The sequence below is a fragment of the Pithys albifrons genome, chromosome 11 (assembly GCF_047495875.1).
Source record: "Pithys albifrons albifrons isolate INPA30051 chromosome 11, PitAlb_v1, whole genome shotgun sequence".
Classification (NCBI taxonomy): Eukaryota; Metazoa; Chordata; class Aves; order Passeriformes; family Thamnophilidae; genus Pithys; species Pithys albifrons.
This window is the reverse complement of record NC_092468.1, coordinates 9019893-9045888: the sequence shown is the minus strand read 5'-3', so window position 1 is coordinate 9045888 and position 25996 is coordinate 9019893. Positions and strand designations below refer to the sequence as shown.

General features: G+C 41.6%; 1 protein-coding gene across 1 annotated transcript; it reads right to left on the bottom strand.

Moving 5' to 3' along the window:
* Positions 1-1880: 1880 nt before the first annotated feature.
* Positions 1881-25752, bottom strand: MOGAT1 (monoacylglycerol O-acyltransferase 1). Its single transcript, XM_071566445.1, has 6 exons — positions 25227-25752; positions 15025-15203; positions 14412-14613; positions 11623-11797; positions 8182-8381; positions 1881-5483 (listed from the first exon to the last, which is right to left on the bottom strand). Exons 1-6 carry the CDS (start codon positions 25318-25320, stop codon positions 5329-5331), a joined length of 1005 nt encoding a protein of 334 aa, XP_071422546.1. The 5' UTR covers positions 25321-25752; the 3' UTR covers positions 1881-5328.
* Positions 25753-25996: the final 244 nt, after the last annotated feature.

Genomic DNA, 25996 nt, shown 5'->3' with positions numbered 1-25996 from the left:
TACCGAAACGACAAACAGCGCGAATTTCATCAACAAACCAACCACCTGGCTTCTGTTTTAACGTGGACTTCAGTGCATTTTAAAGCACATCTATGTCTACATTTAAGAATTAGTCTTAAGCAATTTGCCCAGGAAAACACTGTAATTCTTGTCTCTAGAGGACAGTCGGTGCTTTGCAAATAGAGTTTTCCACTCAACACATTTAATCTCTGTGATTAAATACTGCATCCTGGCTGCAGAAGGGAAGGATGAAACCACTATTGATTCATGTTAGCCAAGAAAAGCTCATAGCCAGTGTGCCAGGCTCCCAGTCTGTTCATTAAATTTCATCATGGCCATTCCAGAAGCAATGGGGCTCCGTTCATGCCAGAAGGAAATTTAACTGAAAACAAATTGCACGAACAGAAGGTGCCACTTGGCAAACAGTTCTAATTGTTACTACTGTCCACGATGGATCCAGGTTAGGTGCCCACTAAACTAGGTAACAAGTACTTCTTGCTTCCAGCATGCTTTAAGAGAACCTCTTCCTCTTTGCACTGCAAAAGACTTTCCCCAAACTTGTGCTATTTGTGAAACTTGCTGTTAGAGTATCAAAGGCAAACATAAAGGATATGGTTCCTCACCTTCTTTTAGCCACTTTTTTAGATGGATGCATTTCTCCAGCATATGACTACATCAAGTAAATTAATGTGGTCTTTTTTCTTCTCTTCTTTTTCTGCAGTTCTGTTCTGCCTGTTAAACTGTAAAAAACAAGGCTCTTCTGTGATTGCAACATAGCTACTGCTCTAGCAGTTCAGCTGACATAAAATTGACACCAACCTTAAGAAACAACAGCTGAAAAACCATCTACATCCCTCAGGCCAACCAATTCCCTTCAGTATCAACTAACTTGGATAAGGAGGTAATACCACTTACCTGTCACATGCAGTCGTGATCAGGATTTGTGTTGCTGCAGCACCTTGAGCAGCATGAACGTCCAGTTCCTCTCCATTCCTTGTTTTCCCCCCCATTTCTTGCTTTACAGGTATAACTTGCTTCTTTTTAGTATTTCAGCAAAACCAGGATGTGATGTTGATCCATTGATGAACAATGACACACCTCCAATTTACACATGCACACACATAGTGGGACTACTTCAAAGCAATCCAAAGCTACGTTTTATCCATTTTATCTCTTTATAGTAAACTGAGATGCAAGGTGGGATCATTCCACAAAGAAAGTATTAAAATGGTAACAAAACACAATTAGCCTTTCCTAGGCTTTGGAATTCACACTTGTCACTGCAGCTGTTAGTGGTGTATAACATTGCCCTACTTAAAAAAAAACAAACAAAAAACCTCCAAATATTAAGTACATTACTTTTGAGAAGGGGAAAACCACTCACAACAGACAAGTGCAACACATTTTTTTACTCCAAACAGCTATTTAGTTCTCCAGTTCCTAGAGTTAAGCAGAGCATCTGCAGGGTTTATTCTTTTCAGGGTACAGTTACTAGGACTTGGACTCCTTGATGCAAGTTTCACTTAAAATTCAGTCCTTAAACTGAAGTGGAATTCAACTACAAAAACTATAATTTCACCAGTTCATCAGAGGACTGGCCACCCTCCCTTGGTCCAGCTTTCCTGTTGTGTCCCCTTGGCATTGCACTCCTGATTGTGGTCTGCTGTAGCCCAGCCCTTCCCTGCTGTGGGTCATTTGATCCTCAGACCCTTTGGAACTGCAGCAGGAATCTGGCTTCTGGTGACCCCTCAGGAGACTGCAGGAAGCAATCCATCCACCTTCCCTGCCCCCTCAGCATGTTATGGGCACAGTCTGATAGCCAGGCTAGTATGAACCCTTGAGAAGCAGTGATGCATATATGAATTTCAGTCAACACAAGCCCACTTTGATACAAACCTTTATTATCTCACACCCTGCAACAGATATCATTGAAATAACTGACATTCATATTTTACAGGTACCATAAAGAGTTACAAAGTGTAAAATATGCTTTGCAGTTCACAAGGTAAAAATACTTGAGGACTGACTTTCTGTAAACAAAATTTGGCACAGAGATGTTCGCACATTAGGGAATAGGCAGGTACTGTCATCCTGAGCATGTTGGGGAAGCACTGTTTGCATAGTATAGAGGCAGAGCATCTCTCCTTATGATAGATGGGATTACCTGTGGCATCAAAAAGCACAAAGAAAAAAAAAACACCACAAAGCAGACCCCATCAGTGTGATCATTCCATCAGAAATCTGAGCACTACCCAATCCTTGTAGTCACAGCTGGTGAGGAGTGTCACCATTCCTACTAGCTGCTGGCTCTTGCTTTGTCCAGCATGAACTGCAGCCGAAGTCTGTGTTATTCCAACAAACATGGGAAGCCTCCTCGTGGCTGCAGCAGTGGTGGGATTGGTGCCCTCACTAGCCAAAATCAGTCTATGGCTTTCAGGGCTCTGGCCTTTAGGCTCAGTACTGCAAGGCTGCTTTACAAATCCACACACTAACGCAGAGGTAAATATTTCAGACGATGCCATGTCTACCAGCTTTAGAGATGAAAGCTCTATTTTAAAATAGTCCTAGATACACTAGACAAATTGGTTAATAAGAAGTGGTTTTGAAGGACCATCATAAACAGTAGGCAGCAGTTATTGAAAAACAATAAATATTTAAGTAGCTTGGAGATTTTAGTGGGGTTTTTTCTCTCCATCTCCCTTGTGTTACAAAGCAACAACAATATCAGTAGTCATATAACACAGTCCCTACTTGTTCTACCTGTCCCAGTTATGGATGGTACTCAGAGCCCACAGATAATTTTCTCCTGGAATTCAGAGGTAAGCCTGTTTGTAGGGTCCCTTTGGACAAGATATTGTCCCCAAATCATTATCATAATAAATAATGCATGTTGCCTAGAAGTCTTGGTTAATTTGATCAACAAAAATACACTGTTACTTCCCATCCTCAATGCTACTGTTTTTAAATTTACAGCCTGAGCTTCTATATCATAAGGTAATGGAAAAAGAACATACAGAGAATGAGAGGAAATATCTCATTAGATGATCTAGGAGAGAACATTTTGACATGGACTTCAAATTCTTTCATGAATAATCAGCACTACTCATCAGGGCAGGCAGCAAAGAAACAAATCCAAAGGAAATTTCACACAACTGTCTAAGCAGAAATGACTGTTCAGGGCTCATCACTTAGTGCAATGCTCAGAACCCTACAGACCTCTTCCAAGGTAAAAAACTTTCTGTGTTTGACCTCCCTAGAAACACACCCTTCCAAGAGCTGAAACAATCCTGTTGCTAAGCTTGTGTCAAATACACACAGTCATAGTCTTTCCTCTTCTCAAATCCTGCTCCTAAACCCCATTTCTGCTGAATGATAAGACTCCACTCAATATTTCGCATGCATAGATAGTCCAGAGATCTCAGCTCAGGGAAAGATGGACAGAGTGAAGAAGTAAGATGCCTACACCATAGTGATCATCAGGCAGCAAAGGTATGGGAAGGGAAGGCAAACACACAGGGCATCAACAAAGCTCAAGTAGAGATGAATTGTGGATACATTTACAGCAGTCTGTCAGGGAAGAGAGGCCTCTTCAGGCACTACAGATTCCAGCTCTGGTTCCCAGAAAGACTCTCTTGTCCCAGAGAAAACAAGAGCAAGATTCACTGGCTCAGTGTTGCCTATATATGAATGACAAGCACTAAAAGGAAAAGCCCTGCTAAGGAAACCAACTTGTTGCTGGAGGATTATTGGAACACATACACTGCTCTGTCTGGCAAATACTTGTTTGGCTTTGGCTTTGGTTCATTAGGAGTACACTCTGTAGGAGTCAAGGTATTTTCACTCTTTTCTTTAAACACATTCATCTTGCTAAGATATTTTCTTTCCAGAGTTCTACATTGTTCCCAAAGCCCCAACTGTGTTTCTTCTTAGAAGCTTCCAGCCCAGCGAGCACACAATATGTCCAGTTCTGCTATTCCCAAAGCATCCCAGCTGCAGATGGCCCAGGCTGCCTGACAAGCCCAGGCACAACCTCCCAGAGCACCTAACCGATGTAAGAGTCAGGCACCAAAACTGCTGGATGCAAAAACTCTTCACTAATATCAGATCTGCAAAGTCCACATTCAGATAGAAAGCATGTACAAATCCAAGAATTTATCTCAAAAAATTCAGTAATATACTACAATTCTCTCCACAGACCATAATCTCCAAGACCTAGGCATTTTAACTGAAAAGGAGTTTGGCTCAGATTTTTTTTCTTTTATTTGCTTTCTGAAATGGACATCCACATTTAGGAGAAACCTCTCAAATTTAGGCACTTGGTGTATATACAGAGCATCCTCTTAACCTGCTGTACCCTAGAGCTGTGCTTACACTGCCTTGGCATTGCAGCATAGCTGTGCACATAATTTTCCACATCTGTCAGTGAGGAAGAAAAGTTTTATCAAGTACACTTTCCTTGGTGAAGTTTCAGAACTACACTGAAGAAACCAGGCTCCCTTTCCTTCTGTGCAAGTGCTTGACATATGATCATTTTTACTTTGCACAAGGTGTAAAGTTCACATGATTCCCTCACTTCTCCTGTCCTGTGCCTGCCCTCTCCTCTAAGGCTGGAACTACCAAAGCCGCTTCATCTCCCAAACTGAGGATTCAAAGCATAGATTATCCAGAAAAGGTCACATCATTCAGTGCTTCCCACCACCCAGAATACACATGCCCACAAAAGCTCAACACACTGTTCTCCTCCAAACAGAAGACTTGCTCTGCTTCATAACTTGGACAAACCAGTTTTGCCAATATCCTATTCAGGGTTGAAAGCTCCTATTTATTCTTGAATTGTCATGTAAATGGTTTACAATACCCACCTGCTGAAAAAAATAATTTATGTGGAAGAGCAGCAGGGGTTTTTGACTTTCAGAGAACAATATGATGTCATGTTGAACAAATGCTGGAAAGCTAATCAAAGACTTCTTGGGTTTATGCTTTTCCTGTTTGTGATCTAATGCTGGGGCAATTTTCTATGCTTAAGCATAGGTAGATATCATGGTGGTAAAAACATCTGTGTGGAATCTCTCACTTACATTTCTGGTACAGACAAACCTAAAGGACAACTCAAACCAGCACTGGCTTCGAGGTTCACACCCCAAAGGTTTCCCCCTCACCCTAACAGTATGGTTAAAAAAAAAATCAATACATCATCTAATAATCCCTTCTTAAAAGTATTCCTTACATAAGGATAATTACGGATTGCAAAATATGGATTGCAACAAAGACATCTTTCAGCAGACACTGTTTCTTTCCATGAGATTTGGAATTACAAATTGTAATTTGCTACTCAAAGATGAGAGATTTATGCTCAGGGACCCCGTAATTTCTTTTGTGTTCTTCAAATAATTGCCTTAGTTTCTGTAGGTACAACGCATGTAGCTGATCAATCTCTTCCCTGGTTGGATTCAAGTTCCGTTTCACAGGGATGGGGCTTCCCACTGTAAATCAAACACAAGAGCAGCATTAACTTCATTGACATCCCTTTTAAATTAGAATTGCTGTCCCTCCTGTGACAGCTCCACCACAGGTCCCAGGGAGATGGTAGAATCACAACAGAATTCTTTTGCCATGGGGCCTGATCCTGCCTTTCACAAACCTGAGCCCTGGGTCTGTTTTTTCACTTGCTTTTGCTCAAGTTCAGACAAAATGAATTCAAACCTCCCACCATTTCAGCTTGGCAGCAAATGAGAAGAGGATTAAGCTCTAACTTGAAGGAGCAGTTTACACTTCAAGATACAAACTTATGGGTTTATGTGCTGTCCACAAGTTCAACACAGTATTTCAAAAATGTCTTCTGATCAGAATACTAAAGCTATTCAAGGTGAGGGACAGGCCTAAGAGGACAGTGGTGCCCCCAAACACACATTCACATGAACAGGACTGAAGGAAACAGTTATCTGTTGGGGTTTTTTCAGAACAAGTATCACTGCACCAGAAATGTTGTCAGTGACCTCAGACCAGGGAGTGGTATCATATAAACCTCCCAAACCCTCTAAGATGTCTCTTGAACCATTCACTGCCCACAAATGTCATTGCAACCAAAATGTTCTCCAGGCACTCCATCGGAGTGAGAGCAAGAGCGAACATGGAAGTCCAGAGGGCAGTCTCCTCCTTCCCAAAAAGCTATGCCTAAAAAGCCTGTGATATGCTAAGAGAAGCTTCCCATGACCTCAGTCTTCCCTGTGTTGTTCAGTCACTATAGATTTTGGCAGCTGTTCTTGCACTGGAGCCACCAAGACCTTAACAGACCTGACCGGGATTACAGAGGAAATCTGTTGAAAAGCAGAGAGTTAAAAGCACCCTCAGGAGCTTTTACAAAGGCACCTGAAAATCCCTTTCAACAGATGTTGCCACTTCAAATTGGATGGTGTTGACTAAAGGGAAGCCTAGCCAGAACCACAAAGAGGCTGAGTCTGCACTTTCCTGCGGCAGCTTCAGCTGCCAACAGCTCTCGGGCCTTACGTGGTGCTGAAATCCAGACTTTATATGGATAGGGCTGGGAACCCAGCCCTGGATTGAGCAATACCTTAGGAGGTATGAAATCAATATACATACAATACAGGATTTCCAGAAGCAGGACTAGAAACAGCAAACTCCAAGCCAGTCTGCAATACTCTCTTCTCCCAAGAGTGGAGATTTCTTGTGGAATTGGAAACCACACTCATCTCACTAATTTTATGCACAGCTTTAAGAAATTTTCCTAATTTAATATTTTAGAGTTGTTTCTACTTCTGAAAAGCAGTAATAATTTTCAGGAAAAACAAAAGTACCTCACTCATCAAGCCCCAAACTCTCAAACCTCACAGACCTTGGCTTAGCTGAATGGCTTTAGGATCCATGACTTCTGAGCCAGGAGTAAAACACTGTCAACACAGCTAACTGATAATCCTTGAGGGTCCCTTCCAACTCAGAATACCCTGTGAGATCTGTGGAACTGGCTCAGGTGCAGCTCACTGTGACACTGCAGCTCTCAGGACCTGAGCCAACGCTCTCAAAACCGTGTTGAACAATACCAAGAACACCCCACACACATGTCCAAGGACCCAGGGACATTGTGATAGTTCCCAAACATGAGGAAAGAGGTACACATAGTAAAGGATTTCATGAGATCTTAAAAGTTCTATTGCAAGACTCCAGTCTTGCTGATTTGTAGCACACATGCTCTTGCCATGGATCACCTCTGTCCTTGCAGCAAATATTACAAGGATAAATTGACTCAGAGTAAGACATTTTAAGCTTCAGAACAACCTCAATGTTATCAGTTCACTCAGGTCATAATCTGTCAAAAAATTCTTTGTCCGTAAATATACGGACACACAGCTACTGCTTTTGCATGATGCCCAGCATCTCTTCTTTTTGAAGGTGTGGTTGTCAATAGCACCAGTTAAAGCCATTAAAAATAGGTTCATTTCCACACTCCAGTGAGACTAGATGACCAGTAATGAAAGCTTTTGGGGAAAAAAAAACACTCTTCCAAACTGCCTGTTGACATGGCATTTATGCTCACAATTAAACACAACTGGATCTTTCCATGGAGAAAAAAACAAAAGGGAAGGAAACCCTAAAGACCTGCAAAGCCATCTAAGTGGCCCAAGGGCTGTGACAGAGGTGCCACAATATGTCCTCTCCCTTTCCTCTGCCTCTTTCCCTATGTTCTCATGAGCACCAGGTCAGGACCACACAAGTTCCTTCCAGTAGCCTTGCTCAAGAGCACTACTGTGCTGGCTGTGCATCCCCCACTGCCACTTCTCTGCAGAGCTAAGAAATTAAGGTTCTGGGCACCCAACAAAAGAACTGCAGGATCCAGAATCCACAGCAACGGCTGCGGAGCCATAGCATCCCTCTGGTATAGACTGGCAACCCTTGGGTTTCTTTGTGAATTGCAAAGGATAGAAGCTTGTGAATAACTAAGAATGAAGAGTAAGATTTGGCCTAGGACAGAAAGGGAAGGGGAGAACTCCCACTTTTAACTGAGATGTATAGCAATGAAAAAAAATAGTTTAAACCTCATGTACTGGTTTTAGATGGACAGTAATAAATTCTTTCTGTTATAAAAATCTTTACACAGATATTAGCAGCACAGTGATGCATTTCTAAACATTTGCAAAAGCATTAGAAAAGGCACAGGGAACTTACCAACAGTATGAATAGGCTGCCTGTAAGGTATTAAGCCAAAACTGTATTGGAATACTCCTCTGGCATGAAATAGTGGTAAAGCAAAGCCCATTTTCTTTTGCAACTTCTCCTGTACATTCCTGAGCCATGAACCTTTGGGGTTTGCAACTTGTTTGAACAGTTCATTTTCACCAAAGGAAAACACTGGGACCAGATGAGCCCTGTAAAAGAGGGAGGACACAGAATCCCACATCAGCCTGCACTTGCACAGCAGTTCACATCAGCAGCATGGAAACAGTTTCACAATAATCAGGACAGAAAGCTTCAGAAGCATTAGATTTCATCAGCAACAGGCATTCAACTATCCTCATCTGCAGCTGCTTTTTGGATGCCTTGGGTGGTTTGTGTTTAAAAATAAAGGAAAAACGTGATTGGCATACAACTAGCACCTAGGTTTTGGCAGTGTTTGTTGGTACCTATTGCAACTTGTTATCACTGTTCATAAAAATGAGTAATTGCAGATATCATAAGTACGAGTTTATCCACCACTATTTCATCAAGTCCACCCTTGTTCCACTATATTTTCTCCCTTGGCAAGCACAGAAGCCTCATTTCTAACCTTATAATGCTCCCAGCTGGGTGGCGCCAAAACCAGACCTCTGCTTTCCTTTGCTTTTTGATCAGAGTAGTGCGTGCCCTTGATTTCAGCATAAAAGCCATGATAAAAACCAGACATCCTCACAGACATGAGAGCAATGCCAAATTTCTCCTCTGCTGTCCAAGTCCCAGTGAAATCCTCCTTCCTCCAGACTTCTTCAAAAACACCAGCCTTAATCCATTACTACTAGAGGTCAAATCCTACCCACAGAAATTACATGAACTCACTTTGGCTTTTGCACAGCCTAATGAATTCTCATTCAATTCATGAATTGGCTTGGGAGGAAAGGCACTGACTAACTCCTGGACAAACCACTTGGGTAGATGGAATCAGTGCAGTTGTCTCCAGCAGGTAAACCAACCATTATAATGAAAACCTTGACTGCAATATGCTTTTTCATTAATGCTTAGTTTCATTAAATATTCTACAGAGTTTAGAGAAAAAAGAGCAGGGTAGTCCTATGTAGTCTCTGAAGGATTCATACATGCTTTATTTGCTTAACTTAAGTCTTAGCTTCTAGATCTTAGCTCCATTCAGCTCATGGTATCTTTGAGAAAAACCTTACTGGAAAATAGCAGTATTGCTATAATATTGTCAGGATGAATTTCTGCAGAGCTCTGAATGTCTGAGGAGGATGCACTGAGGACAGAGCTGGCAGAAAAGTACTGTGGACAATTGAAACAGAAAAAACCAACTGCTTCAACTGCTTCTTTAGCCTGAGGACTCACATAGACTATCATTTCCACATGCTATTCTGACTGGTGTCTGCTCAACGTTTCTTTCTCCACTGGAGCATATATCCCCCAGCCGACTGTAAAGGAAATATAATAAAGCTTGGTACTTACTGTGGCTGTGTCAACACTCCACTTTTTACTACAACACTAAGACAAACAGGAATATCTTGTGGTGCAATAGTACTCTGAACACTGTGGGATTTCTTTTAACCTGTTGAAGGCTTTTGCAAGATGCTATGTAGGAGGCTGAGACAGAGAAATAGGTAACTTATGATTATGAAACTAAAGATAAATTAGCTGATTCATCATTTGTGCTGTGTCTTTTGGCTTTCTTCATATCAGATATTTGTACTACCTTGGACCAAAATGTCTTTTGCAGAAGCACCCAGGACTTCTGCTGACATATTCAGACCACATTTGATAGGTTCCTAACTGAGCAACACAATTTCTCTGTGCTGGCAGCACAGGAGCCAGGGCCAGAGAGCACAGCTCTCTGCATTGTCCTTCCTCTCTCGGTAGCTGATGCTGCAGATTAGGAGCACCAGGAATGTGTGCAGGCACTGATGGCAGATGGTTCTTCTCACCTGTGCCCCACAAGCCTCTTATACCCTTTCATTACCACGAAAGTTGGAAATTTTTTTCAAATTTTGTTAACTTTCAGAAACAAAGCATTACAACCAGAAGCAATTAATGGATGCAGAATCTTTGGGCAAGAGCTCTGTTCAAGTCATACTGTCCCACAGTGGCCAATTCCTGTGTTTTGTAAGTGTTTCTCATCCTGTTATGTATTAGAAATGCCTTTGAAATCAAGCCCATGAGAGGCATAGGTGTATCTGATTTCTCAATCCAAATCACTTTAGATAAGAGATAACCACTAACCTTTGTGATCTGACAGACCAGACAATTATCAACATGCTCAAAAAGGGAAGAAAAAAAAAAGGCACCCAATTATTCTTCTAAACTTTATGGTTAAACCAAGTGAAAGCTACTCAGACTGTTGAAGATTCCACTGAATTAATCAGTTGCCGAGCAGAAATTGAGTAAAGACTCATTTACACACTCAAATGCTAATTGAAATACACAAGAAGTGTTTCTGGGTACAAATTAGACTAAAATGTTATTTTCTATGCGCAAACAGGTCCTTTAGGAGTCTCCCAGTGATATGTACAAGAAACCCTCTTGGAATTTTGACACAGAACAGTTTCTACAACAGACCTTAGCATCCTGTGTAGAAACAGAGCTCTTCTTCAGGATCACCTTTTTTCTAGTTAATAGCTTAAAAAGCCAACACAGATTTTTCAAGACAGGTATTTTTTTCTCATTGCTTCACATGTCAATATATAATCCTGGGAGTTGTTCAGAAAGCTTAGCAGGAACAAGTAATTGGTTCTAATATTTCTAATATACAAGCTATCTAGACCCGTCTAGAACAAACAAAATGGCTTATACTATGTAAATCACTCCAAAGATAATACCATCTCACTTTAGTTAAACACTGATTGCTGCTTGATAGTAAAAAGTCAGATAGTTTTTCTTGAGATTTTCACAAAAAATTCCGAGGAACTTAGTTTTGCAAATATCAATCTTCAAGAGAAAGTCTTTAGAATAACGGTGAAAACAAACCTTCGTGGACTGCGAATTTTCAGTGATTTAATAAAACAGGACCTGGCTTTCCAACTTGTTTGTTTGCTTAATATGAAAATTCTATCTTAATATAACTTCAGTTTACAGACCAGACAACAGAATGTTTGTTCTACTCAGCAAAACCAGTCAAGGTTTACCAATATTGTTTCACAATTCTTACTCTTTTGCTAGTGCAAGAAACAACTGAGGCAAAATAACAAGATATGCTAATAACACCTACTGCTTACAAATTATGAAAGTCAAAGGGAGTTTTCAACACTTCCAGATTGGATCAAAGTGGACAGACTTGCTCCTGTGACAGATATCTGCATGTCCTTAGACAGGTAACTCTTTCACATTCTCTAAGTTTATATAATATGAATTACATTTAAGAATCAATCCGCATTCAAAACAAGCTTACTACAGCAGCCCAAATGGGAAACCTACCCATGTTTCAGGGCCATTTTAATAAAACCCTTCCTCTTGAGAATGTTCAATGTTAGACTTCCAGGATGTGCATTCAGAGATTCCTCTGCCCCTCCAATCACAATGACGGATGCATGGCCACCTCCTTCGTTATTCAGCACATATGAGACACTGTCCTTGGATGCAGAAACCATTCCTTCAGAAGAAAACATTTTTAAAAGTGACCATGGATCTTCATGTACAAGTATAGTGGAATTTATGAAATATTTTAAAACATCTAGATTATGTTTCAATATTATAACAGCACAGGACACAGTTCAAAGATTTGGGTTCAACATCCTCACTCTGCAAGGGGTTTGGTCTTAGGTAAGTCCTATGATTTCACACTCATGAGCTAAATACTGTTGATTATTGCAAGAGTTTTGAGTTCTTCAGAGAATGCTCCTCTGCCAGCTTAACTCCCCCTCATAGAGACTCTGCCTGAGAATCGAGGAGTTGCATGGCAGCAGATACTGTTGAGAGGCAGCAGCTAAAGCAGGTGCATATAAACACAAGCATGGGGCAGTTAAAATGAACAGAGGACTTGTTAACTCAAACACAGAACTTCAGTGCCAAGCTGATCCCCTTCATTTTTTCAAAGCTAAAAAGCAGCAGTTCCATTTAAGGCAATGGCACGACAGCATTAGAATAAGCAGAAAAGGCTCACTTGTACCATTCCCAGTAACTGCAAGAGCTCATTCTCTAATAACCAGGCCTTGGCACTCATCAACCTATTTAAGCTAAAATAGCAGACTATATGAAGCTTTGCTGGTCCTCCTCCTGATCCAGGTACTTCTAATCAGAGGCACGCTGCTGCATGAGCCTTTATCAATGATTTAGATCTTGCTCTGGACTTGGTGCTTTAAAAAATCCCGTTTCTAATAGATATGCACTTAACCCTTTCAGGGTTCATTTGTGCCCTAAGTTTTACTTCCAAGGCTCAGAGTGGTACCATTTACTCAGAAGCCATGTTTAATTACACTGTGTCAACTTTATATAATCTAAATGACAATTTAGAGATCAAGTCTACTTTACGTTGGTGGTGGTTTTGTGGAGCTGATTTAAAAATGTACACTTTTTGAATGTCCTGTTACCCACTTAGGTGTTTTCTATTAGGGACATTGCAATGAGGATTATAAAAATTTCATAAAAAAGGGAAGATGACTGTAACCTACTTTTGAGAGCAGGTCACCAAGAGGAATAGCTTGCTACTGGAGCAAGTTCAGACCTCAGTAAAAATCTATTCCATTTGCTATATAGGCCTTCACAGTCACTTTTATTCTGGAAAATGCAACTGACCTGAGACTCACAAATAATTCAAGTGATGCTCATTCACATGCACTTTCCCTGGGAAGGAAAGCAAGAGCCATTGTCTTTCCCCAGCACAAATGTGTCCCACTGCTGAGGCCACAATGTCAGCCTGCATGCAGGGCACTGTCAACTGCACAGCTCAGGAGTGCTGCAACTGCACTCTCCAGTGCAACAACTCCAGACTGGCAGGTTTTGGAGACAGGCAGAAAGACTGGGAAATGAAACAATGTGCTAGGAGCATGGCTTTCAATACATGGAAGATTTTGCAAGTGCTTTATGACTTGACTGATAACCTGTATTACACCAAAGGTCTTCTCTGGTTTATCAGCTGCATGCCTGTGAAAACCAAGCTCCAATGCTGACTATTCTGTAGCATGCTTTTTACAGCTGTTATTTCACATCCTGCATGTAAATATTTGCTCCTGTGGGTCAAGATGCCAAAAACATGTAAAGCTGACTTCCAGCCTAGGAAGTTTAACAGTGTTTAAAAGACAATGTTTAAAAATCTGAAATTCTACCACTGCCAATCCTTCACTTGGAAGCCTCAAAGAGTCTCCTCAGAAATAACATTTACCTGAAAAGGCATTCTCTGGTATGTTGATGTATAAAAAGATATGGAATTTTGATATTAATCTGAACAACATCCTAGGCCTGTTTCTATGAATGGAGCAGTTGAACAGCTTAGCTGAGATCTCAGCACCTGTGCTGCAGTCAGGAATAAAGCTAGATCTCTATGTCCCAAATCTAGTCTTCTGCATTAGACCATACTCAAACGCTCTAGTTGAGTGAATTTAAGTAAAATAACTCCTGTATTAAACCACTATGAGAGAACACTAGTCCTGATTTTGTTATTCATTCTTCTGTTTCCCCAACTTTATTGCTTGTTATTTTTATCTTTTATTACTGCAGTACCAGTCATGAATATCACTGCTTTGACTAGCGCTACTCAGAACAGAGAAGAAAAGGTTTCTGTCTTTAGAGTTTACATCTCAATTAAAATTACACTAATTTGCAATATGGGACTTCAGTCAGAAGCAAGTAATTAAGCTCGGAGTAGAAAGATATTTGTAATGAGTAAGACTTTAAGCTCTACAGGTAAGAGATTAGCCTGACTTTGTATTACAAGTGCCTGCTCAATGACTAAATAACGTTATAAATTACTATGGCCTTCTCTTCTTGTATATAATGGGTACTCAGTACTGCTGTCTCACAGGTCAAGGGATAACCACCAATTTTTTTCACAAAGAGAAAAAACCTCAGTGGTATAATTTAACAAAACTATTAATAAAGCCTTCAAAATTGTTTTGCCACAACAGTTCATCATAAAGTCTAGGTTAAATTTAGCACCTATACTGATCTTTCCGGAGTTACTTAACATTTATAAGTGGATGAATAGATCCTGCATTTGAAGTAGAAGTTACAATATGGAGCAACAGCTGAGACATTCTGCTTTTACCTACCAGCACTCATTATGTACTCTCTGAAGAAGGGACAGCCAAACCAGATGGGCATGATATGAAGATATGGAGTAAGCCCAGGAAATAAATTTTTGAAATTTGCACCGGTGCAAAAGTTTCCGAAGGCTCCAGCTACCAGGACTCCATGAGGGTGAAAGCCAAGTAGGTAGTTCTGATTTGGGTTCAGATCTGAAGTTTTTATAAGCTGAAAAATAAAGTCAGTGGAGGACATTAAAATATTTACCTCAAGAACAACAAGTATGGAGATTGCACATTGACAGGATACAGAACCAATGAAAATTCATTTCCTTCTGAGCACTTTAAACTATTATCCCATTTTACAGATGAACAGAGTTTTAACAGATGTGTCTCAAGATACCATGTCTAGCATGTACTGTGCTGAGACACTATTTTATGACCCAACAGTCCAAGCAGAAAACCAGGCCCTGTCCCCTTCTGTCACTAAATCTCAGATTTCCCATGTTTTAAGAAGCAGTTCACCCTGGAGTAAATATTAGAATTTTATCAAAGAGTCTTAGACAGTTGTCCATGCTCATGGCTATTCAGGCTGTCTATGGTCCAATGTTTACAGTTCTGTGAGAAACTTCTTACTCACATGAATAGGAAAGTATTCCCTGAAGTACTTCCAAACAGTCCAGCTTCTGACCCATTGGGATCGTCTGCCCCCAGCACATGGTGTTTCCCAGTCGAGGTAAAGCCACAGCAGGTACAGAACAGCAAGGAACCAGAAGTTGCCCAGGATCAGGAACACGAAGAATCCCCAGCAAAACTCAGCTACAAGATACAAAAAGGGAAACCGTAACAAGCATTAAGCATACCTTACAGAATTAAAAGTAGAGGGAGAAATAATAGACTGAGGTGATACACCCTTGAGATGTTTCACCATCGGTGTAACAACACAATGTGGAATAAGTTGAATTCAATTTGCATGCATTTTGAGTAACATCCATAATAAAAATATCAGGGCTGGATATTCAGGGTCTTAAGAGGTATGTGTGGGCCAAACTTCGTGAACGAAGATTTGGGAAGTGCTGTCCCCACGTGGCTGTGCCCTTCCAGCCTGCACAGTGGATTTTAGGTGAGGCTCAGCGTGTGCAGAACTGGCCCCACTGTTTCAGTCCTGAGGTTCATCTGCCACGGCCGAGCGAGCTTGGACGGTGCCAGTGAAGTCCTCAGGACTAGAACCTACAGCACCCGGCATTTCCCAGGAGGTCTCCCATCCAAGTACTAATCCGGGGCTGACCCTGCTTAGCTTCCGAGATCTGACGGGATCGGATGTCAGGGAGGCATTTAACTTCCCTTTCTTAAGAGGTGCCATTCTGTTTTTTAGCTTCTCTACCTATAATATGGGAATGGTAGTTCTAATCCCAGTCAAAAGTACTGTCACTGGCCAAAGATATGCACTAGACAAGACCAAAACATCAAGAGGTTCCACTTCAGCCGCTAAACATGTCACTCTAAGTTCACCACTGCTATGGGAACACAACAGTAGTTTTAAGTCCTGATAGTTTCAAACCCAGGTTAGTAAGAATCATAATATCCTACTACAATAATGATACATAAGAATTGTATTATACACAATTCAAAAAGCAAGAAAAAGTTGTTTGGTTAAACACGATGTTTAGGATTGAACTCTCAAATAATTATTCATGGAAACACTATGGAAACTATTTTTGTAGAACTTGCAGAATTTTACACTCTTGGAGCAACTCAAGCAGCCCTGGACAGAGCTGGCTGAAGAGGAGTCCAGAGGTACATGCTGCTCTCTGCCCCATGGGACCTCCTGCTACAGCCTGCTTGCTCTGACACTTCCTGAAAAACCCCATCAGGCTCATGGATCAGATGCTGAATTCCATATTTGCAAGGGAGCCAGGGCTTTAGCATCATGTATTTATAGAATGGTCAGTAAAACAGGACCCAGTCCTCACTGGAAGATTCAACAGGCAGAGTTGTAGGAAACAGGCATTTTTCAGTGATGTTTTACAGAGCAGAAGTAGTACTTAATGTCTCCCAATTGACTGGCTTTCATGAGGGCAATATCCTGTTATGTCCTAAAAGAATTTATACCAGTGAAACATACTGAGATAAATTGACCCATAAACAGAGCAGAATTAAAAAGAAAAACAACAGAAGTATTTCAGGCAATAATTTGGCTAACACAAGGTAAATATTACCAGAACTGAAAACTTTGAAATTAACAACAGTAAAACCCATTCATGCTAATTCAGATCACCTTCATTCAAGAGAGATACTACTTGGGCATTGAAAACTCACAGTGGATTCCCTAGACTAAGCAGGTTTTGAGCTGTTGAAATTCAGAGCTTAACTTGGCCTGAATGACACTTGCATTTCCTTCAACCTGAATACTTACTTTTTCTGAACTTCAGCCAACTTGTTCTTGTGCCTAGTTTGACTGTGCCTTCAGAACAGAAATTGATATCTTTTCCTGGGGTAACAGAACTACCACAGAATCCAGAAGCACACAGAGAAAGCAAAGTTGCTGGTTAGATTGAGTAGGAAACAAAGGAATGAACATTCACATTTCTGGCAAGGATATGAGCATAAAAATAGGAATTTCATTTACTCTGAGGAAGGGAGAAGGAAACAACTATAAATAAAACTAGGCACAGGATCAAACCTTAACTACTGAAGCTCACTGCTTCCTGCTCAAACAAGCAACCCCAGTTTTGCATAGAAAAGCACTTCAGTGAGAGCTCTTGAAAAATACAACAATGTGGAAAACTCACAAGAGTTGCAACAAGTTCTAAGGAACATTACTAACATGGGACAAGAAACAGAGCTGAAAGATGACACTGAATTCCACTGCTCCAGATGGAGAAATCACTGGGAATCTCACACTAGCACCACTTCAAAATACAGCACAGAAATCTTCTGAGGAAAAGTCACTACCTGTTCTTTGAAGAAGAGATTCTGAATCTATTGAAATTTCTAGGAATGCTAATCTGGACAGGATGGTAAGGTTCACAGTTTAAGTTAGAGTAAGTATGAGAAGTTTTTAAAATCACCATAAATCTATTAATTTCAAGGTGTTATGCAAAAATTGGTAAGTATTTATATTTCCTACCCTTCCTTTCAGAAGCACTTTTGGCTCAGTGCAGAATCACATGGGGTTTTGCTATCAGTTTCCAAGCCAAATAGCTGAAAGGTGTTTTGGATGAAAGCATCCTTGTTGTGGGAGCTAATTAAATCAGCAGTGAGAGGGCCCAGATAACAGCAGACAAACATACATGAGATCAACAAGCTCAATGCTTTGCTTCAGCTAAAACATGCTCCTGAGTGCATGCAAGGCATGGGGAGATAAGTGTGCTTTTAGTATTTCCTAAGGAGAGCTCAGCATCTTGTAGAACAAAGTCGATTATTGCATTCCCAATGAAAGATGTGGCAAATTCCTTTTAGAATACCTCCTTATTATTTCAATGCATTAGCAGCCTGCAAGGTGAGTTAAACAGTGATGACTCAAAACCAATGAGCCTGTAAACACAAACCCGGTGTTTATTCCTTCAGACAAAACTTTGAGTAAACAAATGGCAACCAGTTTCCTCAAATTCATAAACAAATTCCAGACAAAAGGTGAATAACTTGAAAATCATCACACGACCATATCATTGCATCTTTGGATGTAACCCAGTTTATACTGTAAGCATAGTTTTTTGGTAGAACTTGAAGTAAAGCTTTGAAAAATACCTCTGTGGTGTATTGGAATAGTAGAGGGGGAAAGGAAATACAGATTGAAGGACAAATCACTGCCATGGCACTCTGAACCTTGAGTTCCCCGGCCAATGTTGGTGAGTCTCTTTTCCTCCATTTCCCAGTTTACAACATGTGGATACTCATCTGTTGCAACAAGTGGATGTGGTGTTAGCTAGCAGCACTGGAAGCCATCCTGCCCAATGATGTTTGAACACCTGATGCTTCAATCATTGGACAGGCTCTGAGTTTGCAGCTGTGGGCACCAAATTCATCAAATAGCTAAAATACCACAGTCGTAGGAAGTAGGAAAACAGCATATTGGGTGACAAAATACAGGCGATGCCCACAACTGGAAGCTCCAAATGCATTTGTAGTTACTAAGGAGTCAAAAATATTTGAGTAATATCTGTCGTGAGGGCCACCAAATGTAAGACTGTCCACTAGAAGAAAAGCCTTCCATTATTCTCAGAGCAGTCACAAACCATGCTTGGACACTGCCAGTGTGTCCCAGATGATAAGGATGCTGGTCTCAATCCAGCACTACAGTGCTCTCTGTAGTGCCCCAAAAACCCATGCAAAGCATCTCACCCCAAAACCTCCAGATTGCCCAGCAGCTCAGGACAGCTCTGAACTATGAGCTGGTTCCTGCTGCTTTCCACATGCTATCAGCAGTCTTCTCTAAACAAATTATGCTGCTATGTCTTAAATGAGATTGAGACTTTCAGAGTTCAGCAATTTGAACCTCATCTCACCAAGGACAGGATAAAAAGCTTCTTCTTTTCCCATGGTATTCTACTGAATACACAGGTAGATGTGATTTTTAATCTGAACTTCTATGGGCTTTATGAGTACATGTGCATACCAATACACAAAGCAAGGTGAAAGGCTCACTTCTTACAATTGTGAACACAGGGGAGGAAAACAAAACAAAAAGAAAGATGACATATTCTTCAACAACCATGTTGGTGTACCTACAACAGCACAGTGCTCTCCTCACCTTTAGTTTTCACAGCAGCAATTATTCTGAGCTGGGTGAGGAAAAGAACACTGGAAGGAATACACAAGAATTGCACAGTGATGTTTGCATCCCTAATGAACATTTGCAGCTCTCTATTATCTCTCAAGATACCACTGATAAGTGGTTTTGGCATTGAAAGAAAATTATTTTCCATATTTAGTAGACTCTTTGATGATGGAAAAGAGAAAAAAAATCAGCCTTAATTTCTGGAAATACTTTCTAAATTATTTATATATCATAAAGAAAATTATAGAAATTTAAATGAAGCAATAAATACAGCAAATGGACTCCCAACAGTCCCATCAAAGTAAGACCTAAGACAATAGGCAACACCTGAGAGGAGGCAACACAGCAAGGAAACAGTATGCAAGTTCATGCCTCTGCAGCTTTTACACAGAAAGTCTCTCTTTTTTAAAAAATTGAGCCATAGTGTTAGTACTATTCTGTTTAAAGCCTACTAGTCTGTGCAATTCTGTCAACATACAAATTTCCACCAGGAGCACAGGAACTTGCTGTCACTTTTTAACCATGGCACATATGGATTCCTCAGCAAAGAAAAAGCTAGGAATTTATTTAAACTAACTGCACTGGAAAGTTGTTGAAGTCTACAGGAGTTTGGTATTCATCTCCAGGACTGAGGTGGTCAGGTGGCCAGCAATTGAATATGTATCAGTCTGCTGTAGTGGAGGGCCTTTGTCAGGTCATTGGTTACAACTGGGTGCCCCAGTCACAAGGACATTTGAGCATTCCTACCAAGACAGCTGTATTTCAACAGTGCTATGATAACAAATACAAACCCTCAGATGCCAAGGTTTAGAAGCTTGTTTACACTGAAATTTGGTTGCAGCTCCCAAGATCTTGCACTGGCAAATACTGATAAACTACAGATACAGAGCATTAAGCACCACTAACTCGCAGATAGAGTGGTTGGGATACCATAAACCCCTGAGTTACTAATTACCAACCCCCCAAAACAGCATGCCAAATTTAGTCTACATATTTCCTGTTTCTTTTATTTCTCCACCCTCCACACACAGGTTGCCAAGCCAGGGTCTCTGGCCTGATGCAGCAGAGCCATTTTCTCTTCTAACTGTGGAGAGATACAAACAAATATACACACATATATGGTTAAATTCCCTCCCTAAGATGTAGGTAGCAGAGGCAACATTCTGAGAAATACTAGTCAGTCAATCAGCAGTAAGTACCCTGCCATTCTCTGTGATCACACTTCAGTCCCTACCCATGGGCCAGCAATAAACTTCACGCATAGACGAGTACAGACTAACAAAACCAAGTAGCAATGCCAGCCAGCTTGCTAGGATAGGCTCATGAAGCTTAGCTGACACTTCTTAAGTATCAAAAGTTCTGTTTGCTGGTTTGGGTTTTTTTTAAAGGCATTGAGGAAGAACAAGACCATATTAGTTAGGCAGCTATAGCTGATCAAATAAATCAACACCAGATAACAAACCACCATGTCATCATTGGGGAAAAGGTTATTTGCTTTAGCAGATTACACAGACACCTGCTTTCTCAACACAGAAATCATTTATTATTCCAGCAGCAATATCTCACCCTGTGGCAAACATTTCATCATTTCTATTCATTTGGGCAAGCCAGATCCACAACCCCAGTGTCTCCAGCAAGTTCAATTAACAGACTATTTGATGCTACATGCACAGAAGTTTAATCACTAGAAAACAGGATGTACTTGAACATACAACAATGTCTTCAGCATATTATTTTGTGGCTTTATGCAGATTAAAGTATACCTTGTATACTGATATTGTATGTGTTTTGCTAGTAAACACAGGTGTCCCTTCACAACAGTCACTTCCTAGATTCCCAGTGAGAAGACCAGTTGGACTCCTGGACCTTGAAAGCAAGTCTCAGAAGGTGCACCATTCTCCCCTACCATCACTTTGTCTCAGAGCAAAACCCTGGCCTAGGGTTAAACTATTACTACCCCCTCTCATTGTCTGACCCAAGACACCACCACTCCACCAAAGTTACCTAGTTATGCATTTGATTTTGTACATGCTAGAACTCCACTGTCACTTTTCACATCACGTGCACAGAAGTTGGCAGAAGAGAAGCTCACCAACCCACCTCTTAGCTTTATTTTCTCCAAAATGCTGTAATTTGATTTGTGCACACATTAGCGAGAAAACAAAAAGATAAATCACCTGTAAAGCAGCGCTTGGATCAAATCTCTCTCCTTTTTGTTGTTGTTGTTTAAATGATTTTTGTCTTTAGGAGAACCCTTTGATCTACCTCCTGCCTAGGTACTGCTGACCTCCTGATACAAACACTGACAGATGTGCAGTACTGAGGCACAAGCTCACACACCAAAGATAAATCACTGCTCAGTTACTGTGAAAGAAACACAAAACCTATTCCTGTTCCTAATAGGAGGATATCAGACATCCCAGTAAATGCATGAAATTAATTCAAACTTCTTAGCAAAAATATTTCCAAGCTTAAAAACAAACACTTCATGCTAAACACCAGGGACATCTGTTGCATTCATTGACAGTGACCGTTTCTTTTGTGCATGTGTACCATGAAACCCATGGTACAAAAATGGGAGTGATGTAACCTCTTTGCTTTGTCTGTCCAGCAGCACTTACAGGCTTGGAGATTTTTCTCCAGGTGATTTTCTGCCTGGGCTTGGTCTGGACAATGGCAAAGAGCAATCAAAAGCAGACAGCTTCACAGTGAGACACCATGTCAGTGCTGCACAAGCTTGGAATGGGGCCAGACCTGCCCCAGGACTCTCAGTCCCTGGCCAAGACGATGAATCTCTAATAACAGAAATTACAAGTATAAAACTACAATGTATCAAAACTGTTTCTTTCGGCTTTTTTCAAAGTAGGTACCATGAAATTGCAAAACTTCACATATTTGCTGTTTCATCAGTATAACACTAATGGCTATGCTTCAACCTCAGGCTGTTTTGGATATCTGCTTAACACACTGCAAGTAACAGTAGCATTTCCTGATTTTCAGTTTTTATAGCTTTAGTTTTCTGGACTCAAGACTGATAAAACGTTTCTTTCTAAGGACAGAAGCCCATTTAAAACACTTTTCTTTTTCAGGGAACTTACACAAACTTTTTTGTCCTGCTGCATTTAAGAGAACATAAGACAGGAAACCATATGGCAGTTTCAGCCAGCACACTGTGGGAATCTGTTAATGGGTATTTCTCTCATCTAATCCAGAACCTCTTACATACACATGCCAGTATTTCAGAACTTATTTTTGCTTCTGGTGTTATGCCCCTGGATAACGAACAGACAAATCACTATACAATGAAAACTTGTCTTTTCCCTTTGAGGGTGAACTTTGGCAGCTTGCAGCACAGAACAAGGAAGAACAGGAACTTACAGCCAGAATTTTAAAGAGGTCCCTTTTGTATGTAATGAAATTCTGTGGACATCTGTACAGCTTTTTGGGGTTAGAAGCATGTTTACTCTGCCTACGCTGTACAGCAGAAGCAATGGATCTTTAGTGCAAACCCAGCCCAAGCTGATAGACTGCATGAAAAAGCAGAACTGTGCTTGTACCATTCTGCTGCAGCTATTTTTTCAGTATTTGTTGACTGATTTGCTCTTTCTACAGTGAGGATAAGATTCAGTCTTCAACAACTATTGCATGTCTTTATTCCAGGCCAACCTCCAAGTACCCTTTAGCAAGAGGGCATTTTTAATCATCAATTCCACAGTCTCAGAAAACCATGCAGCATTACAACAAAGCAAGCCTGGAGAGCAAGGGCTTTTTACATTTCTCAGCAAGGAAGACAAAACCAGTGTTTGATTTCCTGAGTCTTCCATCCAAGTCACATTACGAATTCTAAGTTGCATTAGACTCACATTCCCCTTACAGCTTGTTCAGTGTGACAAATCATGTTTTCTCATGTCACTCCCCAGATTTAAAGAATATCCTTTATCAAGTCAGCTTGTGTCATTCGAGGCACTAATTTTTAGAGTTATCTCACTTTATCTGTTAGTCCTATTGTTCATTTTACTAAGTTATGGCACCTTACCACATTCCTAGATGGACAACTAGGAAGTAAGCTAGTACCCCAGTTATTCACAGCTCTCAGCAGAATACCTCGATCTATAACACAAATCATTAGTTAGGACGGGGCATTATCTGTTCATGTTTTCATATGTAGATATTTAACACAAGACAGACTGAATCTATAGAAGATCTTGCTTGGCATAAAGTACTTCCAGTCACTACAAGCCCTCAAACAACACCTAAGCCTCCAACGTATCCTGTGATGAACTTGCACAGTATTTCAGTTGTACTGGGGCATCCCCTCCATGATTTGAAAGTGTCACTTTTGAAATTACAATGTGTCTATATTTTGTCTGCTTCGCACAAAAGAAAAAAAGGCCAAAAATCCAGACATGAAAGCAATCCAGAACATCACAAACCAGCCCATTTTTCACTGCTTTTAGTCATTTAGGATTCAGCTACCTGAATTGTCCTATGGCTAAACGAAACTTTTTGGCCAGACCACTCTGACTGTCCCATCACTGAAAGTGTACACGTATGAAATTATAAGGGCACCTTGGATTGCTCTCAAGATCAACATCCCCATTAAGCATAAGAAAGTAATTATTATTAGAATCAATATGTTCACCAAAATTCAAACATTCTTGCAAACTAATCTTTTCATAGTCACGTGCACTCACTATACTCAACCAGCCACAAAACCACTTTCTTGTTGATTTTCCCTGACATTTATTCCCAGGCAGCATCAGCTGTTGAAGACAGTCCTCTACCTCTCCTGCTGACCTGCAGCATAAGTGGATTTTCTGCAACCCAATCAGTGCTAGTAAGCATTGGAGGATGGATTTTTCTGCAGCAGCGTTGTTACTCGAGGATAAAAAATTGTTTTCTTTCACAGCATTATGAGACTAGAATAATGGCACATGCCAAGATCTAATTCAATGAAAGAAAATTAGAAGTACAGGCTATTTACAAAGTAGACACAAACACAAGCTCATAGTCTAATTACATATAATTTAGAAGTAACAAAACAGCCAAATGCTAAGGATAAATCCATGAAGATGCTTCATACCCTCCATGTTTCCCCCACATACACAAATCTTTCATGTGTGGGCTAACAGCCTAAAAAAAATCATCTGAAAGACATCAGACCCTCTGAAGGATAATATATTTGTAAGACATACAGGAATATAAGTGCACATTCCTTTTCTCATTGTAAGTCCTAAAGCACAGATGATCATGAGGTGTTCCAACATTTCCAAGAAGGCACAGGTAGTTGCTCTGTACCTCAGACCAGACTACTCAAGAACCACTTCCCAATTTACACAATCCTTAGAATTAGTCTCGGATAGCTAAGGCTTGTCTTACCTTATCAAGTGATCCATTCCATCAAGTACAACAGAACTACTCATGGGGATAAGGTTTGCTACTGTGAATAGATGTTTAGTGGTAGGTGTCTATTAAGATATTAGAAACATTTATTACAGAGGAATAATCAGTGGAAAAAGTTTACCAAGTAGAATTGTTATGAATGCTTCCTTAAAGCAAGTGAGGACATTTTTCACATATTTACAGAACTGGCTGTATCTGAGCCAGTTCCCTGACGATCCCTCTTAATTTTCATTACCTAGTTAGATGAGAATTTTATTGAACTTCAGTATATAAAGTTATCTTAGAAAATTACAAGAGAAAACAGCATCAGTCATGTACCAGACCTTATGCTTATGTTCAATAAGAAGTTGCTGCCAGAAACCTAGAGGGCGTCTCAATAAAAAGACACAGTCAGACACTAGGTACTTAGAATTATAATTGAAAAAGAATCCATAGAAAGAAATAGACCCCAAGAAAGAGGAAAAGCCATCCAGAGATTTAAGGGAATAAAGTCAGATGCTGCTGCCCGCCCGGGGATTGCCGGGTCGCTGCTCGCCCCCGGCAGCCTCTGCACACACGTGGAGCTGCGGGGCGGCACAGAGCGATGTCCACAGGTAACGCCGGCCACGGGAAAAGCTTTTTCTCCCTGGGGCAAGGGTAGGAAGGAGGAAGGCTGTTACCAAGCAGGAGGAAGGAGAAGATCCACTGCAGCACGGCGACTGTCTGAATCCTCCTCTTTAGGGGGACGTTGATGGGGGCAAACTCGACCTTCATGCTGACGGCGGGAGAGCAGCGTGGGGAGGCTCGGACCTGCCAGCTCCAGCTTCAGCCGCAGCCCCAACCCAACCCCAGCCCCAGCCCCAGCCCCAGCACGCCACACCTGCCCGCTCCGCTCTGCCGCGGCCCCGGGGGGCGGAGGACGCGCCCCTCCCGCCGCCGGCGCTGCCCACGGCCGGGCCCCGGCAGGCGGGGACGGGGAGGTGGCACCGCCCGCCGCCGCCGTAGGAAACCTGATTCCGGAGCAGGAGCGGGGCAGAGCCGGGCGCGGCTGCGGGGGCTGGTGGCGGCTACACCTCTCTTCGGGGACGGCTCCCACGGCCCGGTCCGCACGAACGGCAACGGGGCGGAGGCACCCGCGGCTTTATCGGAGCGAGCCCCGCGCCTGCGGAGCCAGGTGTGTTCGCACCCGCGACACCCGCGGGCCAGGTGTGTTCCCCCCGAACCCTCAGCCCAGATGTGTTCCACCCCCGACATCCCCAGCACCAAGTGTGTTCCACCCCCGGCACCCCCAGCACCAGGTTTGTTCCCCCCTGAACCCCCCAGCACCAGGTGTGTTCCCCCTGAACCCCCCAGCACCACGTGTGTTCCACCCCCGGCGCTCCCAGCACCAGGTGTGTTCCCCCCTGAACCCCCCAGCACCACGTGTGTTCCACCCCCGGCGCTCCCAGCA

Coding starts and splice junctions, on each gene's coding strand:
- MOGAT1 (XM_071566445.1), bottom strand. CDS start 25,320: ATGAAGGTCGAGTTTGCCCCCATCAACGTCCCCCTAAAGAGGAGGATT. Junction 8,382..11,622: donor AAAATGGCCCTGAAACATGG/GTAGGTTTCCCA, acceptor CCTCTTTTACAG/GGCTCATCTGGTCCCAGTGT. Junction 5,484..8,181: donor GCAGCCTATTCATACTGTTG/GTAAGTTCCCTG, acceptor TTTGATTTACAG/TGGGAAGCCCCATCCCTGTG.